General features: G+C 46.1%; 1 protein-coding gene across 1 annotated transcript in view; it reads right to left on the bottom strand.

Moving 5' to 3' along the window:
* The window catches only part of LOC147607036 (protein CORTICAL MICROTUBULE DISORDERING 2-like), a 29,786-nt gene extending 21,041 nt beyond the window's left edge, over window positions 1–8,745 (bottom strand). The window contains exons 1-3 of the mRNA XM_086791308.1: window positions 7,397–8,745; window positions 7,083–7,304; window positions 6,841–6,932 (exon numbers count right to left, since the gene is read on the bottom strand). Of these exons, the coding sequence (XP_086647434.1) occupies window positions 6,841–6,932; window positions 7,083–7,304; window positions 7,397–8,620 (1,538 nt within the window). The 5' untranslated portion in view covers window positions 8,621–8,745. The remainder of the gene's footprint in view (window positions 1–6,840; window positions 6,933–7,082; window positions 7,305–7,396) is intronic.
* Window positions 8,746–9,617: the final 872 nt, after the last annotated feature.

The raw sequence follows: 9,617 nt of genomic DNA on the forward strand, positions 1-9,617 counted from the left end.
AGGAGGACGGTTTCTCCAGCGGCAGCGGGGCATTGGCGATTGCAGGGACTCTCACAGGAGTTCCTGGAGGATTTCTGGGCTCGGCTCTGGGCTAGTCGGCAGGCCCGCAGGATCTCGGCTTTTCAGTGGCTGGTCGCCCACAGGGGCTCAGCAGTTGGCACTTGGCTTGTTTACAGCGGTCTTCCGGCGGCCTGCGTCCGATGCGGTCACCCTATGGAGACACAGAGACATTGCCTTTGGGACTGCCCTCAGGCACAGCAAATTTGGCTGCGGATGCTACGTATTCTGGCCCCCCTCTCTCCAAAGGGTATGTTTACGTGGGGTGCCGCTGCTTGGTCGACTTCGTCAGGGCCTGCTATGGGCTATGAGATGGAGCAGGGCAGTCAGGCCATCAGATTTATTAGGGGCCAGCCTCGCCTGTTTCCGGCACCGGATTTCTCGTCCGCCAGCTGGACACAGGAGAGGGATTTACGATGGGAGCTCCTCAGCAGTCTCACCATCTGGTTCACCTGGAGGGCCCGGTGCTTTACGGCCTTTGAGGGGAGATTGGAGCCACCAGCAGAGACTGTTCGGGGGATTTGGCAGGAGTTGATCCACACCCTGCGAGGACAGTACGACCGCATCCGGGGAGACTCGGATGAGGCGATCTTACGGCGCCAGGCCTTTCACACCACTTGGCGCTGTGGCCCGTTCTACACCTTACACACGGGATCCCCCCGTTGGCACTACAGGCCACCTGTTTGGCTCTTCCCCCCCCCTATTGTATGATTTAGCCGCTCAGTTCTTTATACTGATGCTTGTATTTTGCAGCACCTAGGGAGAGTCTCCCGGGCTGCCATGATGTATTCGCTGCTCTTCTCTCTCTTAGGAGCAGGAGAGATCTTTTGTAGCCCTACGGGCGTTTTTATATAACTAATGAAAGGATCTTTTCTCGGAAAAAAAAAAAAACACAACCCCGATGTAGGCGATGGAGAAACGTTGTACACAGCCCTGATATAGGCGATGACAAACGCTGAACTCAGTTCTGATGTAGGCGACCAATCCAACTGAAGAGAAAGACAAGTTGCACCTGTCGTAGGCGGCCTACACCAGCAATAGAGAAGGCAAGTTGCACCTGTCGTAGGTGGCCTGCACCAACAACAAAGAAGGCACGTTGCACACTGATGGTGACCCAGATGTAGGCAACCAGCAATGAAGGTGCTTGTACTTGTGTATAGAATAAAGATGCGCCTCATATATATATAGGAAGGGTGGATGCTGGTCGGTCAACAGAGGCTGTCGGCCAACAGATAAAGGTAAAGTAATATGACCAAATAACCCTTTTTGGGTTGGGTAAAATACTCTTTTGGGTATATTTTCACACACTAGGTACTTCATTTTGATTTTCTACATAGACAATGGCATCTTACCAACATGTATAATAGGATGCGCAACATCATCACCTATTTTCACATATTCTGAATTTTTATTTTCTGCACATCTCTAAATCACTCTGCATAACTTGTTCATGTGGTTAAAAGTACCTTAATCAACATACAATACATATCCAGGATTCTGTGAATCTACAGTCATGGAACTAAACATATGCTACATTACAGAAAGCTACTTACTTTTAGCTTCAAGATGCATAGTTTCCTTAGTGCAACTTTTCGTTTTTGATATCATTCTACTTTTTACATTACAGTTACCCACAAAGATTTGCTTCCAAACCAAAGAGAAAGAGATAGAGCTACCATTACCCATGTACCACTTCCTTTGCTTGCTTTTTGAGCTTTTCACGCGAACCGACACTCTGATACCATGAAATGAATACGAGGGAGAGGGTGAACTTGAGCTCCTTTGCAAACAAATACATACACAAGAGTAGATAAGCACACAAGAGAGATGGATAGCTGAATTTTCTTTTATTCTCTTCTCTTTTCTATAACCATAATATAAAGATAAGAGTATATACTAAGAGAAAGTACTCTTCTAAAACATACAAGGGCTGATCTATGGTTTGAACCGAGCACATGAGCTGACACTATAACTATGTCATAACTCTAGTGAACCAAAGTGGCTCACATAGCCTCTAAACCATTGGTGGCATATCACCCAGAATCTCACCATCCATGCCAATGGCATAAGGGCAGAGCTGTCATGCTAGCGTGTCATCTATACCCACACTAGTTGAACTTGATATCTCAACATACATGCATTTCAGACATGCTAGATTTATAAGACCCATTCATAATGATTGGGTTGTTTAGCCTTCAACACAACAATCATTCACCTATAGGCTTGTTACATTGAATAAAACCTCCTATAAAGCCTTCTATCTTACTGCAACTCAACAAGTGTGCAGTAATATTTTAGCCTAGGAGAGCCTTCACCAGAAATCAGTTGCAATAACTTCACCACTAGATAGTTTCTGCTTATAACTGTCATCTAATTCTTACAGTCACTACAGCTAGATATTAGCCCTGTGCAGTTCCAACAGTTCAACTCATCTCATAAAACACCCATGTTAAATGTTTTTCAAAGCCATCATTAAAAAAATGAAGATGCAAGAGCATGTATCAGCAGTTAGCACAAGAGAAACACATGGCTGAGCTTCATTTGTGAGAGAAGACAAGATGATACAGTAGCAAGCTATATTCGACCGAAAACAATTTCTAATAGAAGGCTTAGGTTGAGACCCTCAACGAAGCCTCGAGCACTAGCCATCTCTACTCTACTCTAGCATGTTCTATGATCGTAAGCGAGACCTAACACTGATTAGTCCATGATTTCGTTAACTTCTAGGCTTGTGGCATTGTACAAGAAACCTTATAACTGGAAAACGCAGTCGTTTCAAGGCCTTTGCCAAAGCCAAGGCGAACGCGCGACAAGGACACCCAGACAACAAGAATAGGATGGATAGCAAATGCAAGTAAAGTTTGGCAGTTTAGTTTCTAGCAGTCATTCACCTGTAGCGTTGTTGCTCTAAATACCATCCCCGCACAATGCTTTTGTAAAGCTATTAGGCTGAACGAAACAGCAACAAAATCCAGTCAAATCATCACGCACAGCTTAAACCAGCTGTTTATTCCCAACATGCCAGTGCAATCTGCTCAAGACAACCCCAACAAAAGCCCTATAGCAATTTGCGTCATTGATGAGAACTGATTCATGAAGCAGAGAATAAGCAAGACAGAAGGGCAGGACATACGCTGGAGAAAGAAGTCACTGGTGCTGCATCCTGCCCGCAGTTGCCCATCATGAGAAAAATGAGGGGAAGAGGGGCCCTTGCTGTTCTGCCAGTCTCATGATGCTGACTGCCCTTCTCCCGGTTGGCCCCACCCAATTGGATGCTCTCCTACACGGCCGAAGACATAAACATAGATTTTTTCCACGCACAAGGGAGATTAATGTTAATCAAAACTAAGCAATACACAATAGAGAAGAGAGATGAAGCCCTAATCTATGGTAAGTCGCAAAACATGAATATTTACAACGATGAACTTGGATTGCTGATGCATACCTACTTAGTGATGCACAGAAAGATAGCTTGCTTCTGTGATGATCTCCAGATGCTTGTAACAGCTGCTTCTGGCCATTTGTGTCCGCTTACAAGTGTGCAAGAATGAGATGTCCAAAGTGAACTCTCAACTACTATTTTAGAGGGGCTGGTTGTTTGGTAGGGTTGATTGGTACACAGTGCACACTCCATTGGTCCACACTCGAGTGTACTCGAGTGCCTTTCTGTCTTGCCTACAGAACACGTGTTTGGTTGTTCCAAGGCAAGTATAGTCTACCCATACTTTTTTTGTTTTTCGAGCCAGGGTCAGAGACGAGCATGCTCATCTCTGAGACTCGAGCAGAGAAACGCTTTTGTCATTAGCTTCGTCGTCTCGGTCGCGAAGACGGTTTCGCTACTTCCTTAAGGCATGGCCTCGGAAGACCCAAAAACTGGGCACGACAGCGAGGGACTTGCCGTTAGGCTCACCCACTAAAAACTCTGCAAACCCGACAGGTTTCCGGAGAGGACTTGCCCTACCCACATTGGGCGTCGGCTCGAATCTTTGTAGGCTCTACTCCTTATCCGTTGGCTCAATCTCCAAGCTCACTAGCAATTACTAGTTCTACATGAGATATAGCCTCATCCTCTGTATTGGACTCTTCGAAAACTCCACAAAAACTAATAGACTCACCTCCTCCTCCTCCTCCTCCTCTCAGGATTCACACAGAACTTCCTGTTCGAGCATTGGCCATGAAACATATATTGGAATCTCATCTATGATAGTGAAGCTCTCCCTCACTTGGATCAACGCTCTTGCTCCTCAACCCTAGTCCATTCCAGTTTGGTTTGTACCCATCCATGTACTTCATCATGCTCTCTTTCACCATCTTGATAATCTCGGCTCTCCTGTGCTCTTCCCAACACCTTGCTTCATATTCTTCATATTCTTCATGTTGTCATGCTTCTTCAACTCTTGGCAATTCTGCTTTCCACACTTCTTCAACTCTTGCCAAATATACTTTTTGTGCTTCTAAATAATTGTTCCCAGTGCAACGACCAATACTCTTTAAATGTTAAAATGCTCCTCTCTTCCATTAGAAGCGTTGTTCTCATATAATGTTGATCAAGGTACTCGATGTGAAGCCAGTTGGACTAAAGATTTGAGCATAGATTAATGCTAAGCATGAGAGATTAACGCTAATCATAACTAACCAAGGCGTAGTAGAGAAGAGAGATGTAGCCTTAATCATATTTGTAGAACACTCATACCTATGTGCTAGGGTTTTTAGTGATAGAAAAGTGTACAACAGAATCATACATACAGTACACACAAGAGTCATAAACTTGTGTCTACATTATGTACAAAAAGAAAGTATTGCAACTGAAATTCAAGTACAAGAAATGGTTGAGATTGTATGCTCTGGCAGGGATCTCCATGCCTTGTAAAAAACGCTGCTAGCACTCAAAAATGCAGATGGGAAATCATGGAATCCCATGCACGTATGTATATGCACGATAGGTGCTAGTCGGCAAGCTTTATTGCTATCAGCCTGTTTTAGGACTGCTCCATGACCTCACATAACTTCTTGTCTAACTGCCAACTGCCGCCTGGCAGAGCTACATGGCACATACGCATGTCCAGATGGTTGCAACTACCCCTAACACTCAGATGGTTGCAACTATCCCAAACACTTGTACATGTTGCTTAATTGTGCTACCCACACATGCCCTGAGGTGAAGTGTGTCACATTCTCCCCCATCATTCAAATATCCAAGATCCCAAGCATATCCAAGATCCCAAACATTGTGAGACCACTTGTGAAGGTTCACATTCCGTCCTTTCTAGGTTAGAACAAAGACTTGCAACATTCCTTCCTTTCTAGGTTTGAACAAAGACTTGCAAAGAAACCGATGGATGACCAACTCTCACTAATCCAGCATTTTTTTGTTCATCCAACAGGACGCTACCTCGGGGGGAGGGGGGAGGAGGATCTTTTGGTCCTGCTACTACTGATGTGTCGATTTGGTACAAAACTTGTATGAGAATGATGATCCGTTTGCAACTGTTGGATCTGAGAAGCTAATGTAGCCATGCACTCTTGCTGAGAAGCTGCTGCTGTGACTGTAACTATTGCTGCAAAGCCTGCTGCCAGTTGGCTGGAGCCGGACTGCCAGGCTAGTCGGTGAGGCCCTCTGTAGTAATAGGTTGAGATGAGAACTCTGAATGTTGGAACTCCAAGCTTTGCACATGGTTGCTAAAGCCTTTGAGCCCTAGTGAGAACCATGATAGGTGGGTGAGGAAGAGGCTGCTATGGACCACCCTGAAGCGTGTTGTGCCCATATGATCAATTTGCGGGTTTCTTGTAGGTAAAAATGCTACATTGTGTAACATACACGCACACACGTATATTTATGCACCCTCAGTGTTGATCAACAAGCTTTATTGTTGTCGGCATGTTTTAGGACTGCTCCATGACCTCGTATCTGCTAGCCGACCTGCTGTCCAACTACCAACTACCACGTGGCACATGTTCATTTCCAGATGGTTGCATGCGCTACATGTGTACATGCTACCTGATTGCTACGTGCTGCCCACGTAATGCCCTAAGGTGAGGTGTGTCACAATATTGCCAAACATGAATATTTACAATGATGAACTTGGATCTTAGATCCTGCTTATGCATACCTACCTACTGATGCACACAAAGATGACTTGTTGATTCACAGCTTCTGTGATGGTCTCTAAATGCTGATGTTTCACTTGTTGAAGCCTCAAGGTTGCCTCTGGACAATTGTGTCAATTTATAGGTGTGCAAGAATGAGATGTCCAAAATGAACCCTAAACTTACTGTTTTATAGGGATTGGTTGGTTGTGCCAACAGCATGTCTAGATACAATGTTGTCCAAATACAATGTATCTAAAAGTTGTCCAAATCAAATGAACTTGGATGTCTTTTTTCCACCCTATGGAACACATGTTTGGTTGTCCCAAAAAAACAGGTTCAATCTACCCATACTCTTCCTCACATCCTGCCTTTGAGGTGGCTGCAAGTAGGACGATGTCCACGTGGCACTCACATGGGTAATGCACGGTGCACCTGACATGGATGCCCACTGAAAGCCGACCTACTTGTACAGGTTACTCAGCAAGAAGAAACTGAGCATTTGTACACAGAGATACTTCGTATGAGAGAACTTTTATTTCATACCTCAAAAATTTTCACCCAGATTTTTAAACCTACTTGGAATTTCAATAAAAGAATCCAGCTCATCAAAAGACTGTGTGTGGAGCACGAGGAGAATCAGTTACACGGATAGATACACACATAACAAGACAAGGATCAAATACGCAGACTTACCTCACGTTTCTGATGACACTCTCTACAGCTGAAGCCTCTTCCAAGGCTTGTGCGGCAGCCAACAAAGCTGAATTCTTTACATTCATCACATCCTGTCATATTTTCCCCATGAGACTTGTGATGCCATGGTGATGGGGAAATCCTCTTTAGGTAGTTCATACGAGCCATCAAGACAAGATTGCAATATACCATGTGCTACAAAGAAATTGGAGCATTGTAATAGATGGCTCATAAAAGGTTACCTTGGCAAGGCCAACCAATGTTGAAGAAATTGAGTCCCATGACACACTGCCATCAGTCCATCTGTTATGATGCATGATGGGCAGCTGTCGAACAGCAGTAGAAGGAGACTCAAGCTGGAAGGCAGGTGTGGCAGGTGTGATTAGCTCAACAGATGCTTTTCTTGCTTGCAAATTTTTATCTTGGGCTACAGCAGTGGCAGTCTGCCTTTTGGAACCAATAAGCTAGCACAATGGATGAGGAGGAGTTCAGAACATCGAAGGAGATGGCATTGTTCTCTATGCTAGTACGAAGAAAAAAAAAGCTTAGACCGTACCGGAGCTTGCTTTGGAGTTGCAGAGGGTTTTGATGCCAAATTATCCCAGCTTTGGCGGGGGAAAGCCACGGGCATACGATCCCAGCTTTTCCGTGAGGTGGTTCTCGTAAGATAGACAGAAGAACTGAGCCTTCCCACAGTAGCACCGACAGCAGCAGCATTCGATGCACAGGGCACCATTTTTCTTGTGTTTGCAGCACTCTTGCTCACACCGTTTCTCCTTGTGTTTTTGTTTGGAGACAATTCTCTCCAGATTCGGGAGGAAGAAACCTGCCTGTGACGTGACGAAATAAGAGTTGCTGCCTCCCTTGCCACTGGAGGTTTCCGCTCTGAACTGCCATAGATAACCACCGGAAATTCTTTGCGGTACGGATTTCGGCCCTCGTTAATGCTACAAGACTGGTTCTTGACAGGGGTTTTCTCGAAAAGAAAGGCTTTGTGGCGAGGAAGACGATCGTCTGGATGAACCATCATGTTGGACGGAGAATGCAACTTCAGAACAGGACGTGGAGAGGGATTCCTGATAAACCGTTTTCCGTCGAAAAGCTTTGGTTCCGGCAGATTTCTGGCAACCTTGCGAGCAGCAGCAGGCCCCTCTTTTCGGCGATTCTCCGATGATGCCTTTCCAAAATTTGTCGATCTACCGTTGAGCTTGCGGTCAGAGCCGTTCAAGGTTAACCTCTCAGATGATTTCCGCAGCGACGGAGCAGGCAGCTCCCACTTGCAGAAGAGGCCATCTCCGGCAGCCTGTCGGGCAGGTTGTCTGTCTTTTCCGAACAAATCATAAGCTTTTTTGACGGAAGAATGCCCGAGGAGGTCATAATCGGCGATGGACTTCTGCGGAATCTGTAGAACACTTAGGGCAAGGTCTTCGGGGTTTCCGATAGAGGAGTGTCGGACGGCAACAGGCTTGATCCCAACGAGGTGGGGGAATGGAGAACCTGCCTCGAGCCTTTCTACATGAAGGAACTGACCGAGCTGAAGCTTGCCACTCAAGATCAGCTCACTGTCTTCATGTTCTGATGAGAGGGAGACATACATAGAGTGGGAGGCATCAGAAACCCTGATGTGAAACCCTAGCTTTGGCCAGAGATGTTGCCCGGCCAGGGCGGGCACGATGCCGATGACCTGCAACAGTACAGAACGGTGCTCGCCGGCCATTTTAACGCTGGAATTGATATGCTCCAACATCTTCACAAGCATTCCGGGCTGCAGTGCAGCCATGTCTAGTGGTGCTGCTGCTGCTGTAGAGCTTCAATGAGCTACAGCTATGGCGAAATGACCTGCGAAACTGTAGCAGGTGGGAGAGACACTCGAGTTCTCACCCCAATGGCGAAATGATTATGAATCACAACACAAACGGGCACAGAAAGACGCGCGCAGACAACGCTGGATATGGCATAATGGCGGGCAATTCAAGCTTCGAACATTTTGGCCAGAAAATCTAGACGACGATCGGCGCGTATATACGGTAGCGTCTCGACCCGTTTTTCAAAATATAACCCGCTCTTTTTTCCATGGACAACCAAGGCATAAAGAGAGCAGAAATCCTGGATTTCTAAAATATAAGAGAAAAAAATCCCATCAGAGTTTTGCTTCTTAATGTCTTTTATATACTGCAACAACGCGCGGGTTGAGTACTAGTCTATCTATACAAGATTAAGGGAGAGTGGCCCTCCCTCCACGTGGACAAAGGAGGGGGGCCTATTTCAAAATACTGCCTCCTCCTTGCAAGCGTGACGTTCACGCTTGAATTTGAAAAAGCCAGTCACGTCACGCTTGGATTTTCAAATTTGAATATTGCCGGGTCCAGTCAATTCGGGTCGCCTGCTGTTCGCCTCGACCTCCACATGGTGCAGGTACGTTTCTAAGGTTCCCTCCACGTGCATTGTCTGCTTTTACTCCGTGTCCATTGTCTGCTTTTACTGCAAGACGTCTTTCATGTCGGGACTGCGATACAGAGAAACGTGTTACGTGGGTGGTGTAAGTGAGGGAAGGCAAAAATACAAAGATGAGAGGGACTGATAAAAAAACAAGATGACCTGCATCTGCACGAATTTGTGTCAGCTTTTCTGCTCGCCATTCTGGATCCCACCATCTCTGTTGGCCACCTCCTCTCCCTCCTTCACCACCTCGGCCGCCTCCTCTCCCGCCACCGCCTCTGCCTCTTCCACCGTGTCGGTTTGGACCTCCCCCTCCTCCTCGCATGGCCATGCACCAC

This window comes from Cibotium barometz, chromosome 56 (assembly GCF_041138505.1).
Source record: "Cibotium barometz isolate CiBa-2024 chromosome 56, ASM4113850v1, whole genome shotgun sequence".
NCBI classification, from domain to species: Eukaryota; Viridiplantae; Streptophyta; class Polypodiopsida; order Cyatheales; family Cibotiaceae; genus Cibotium; species Cibotium barometz.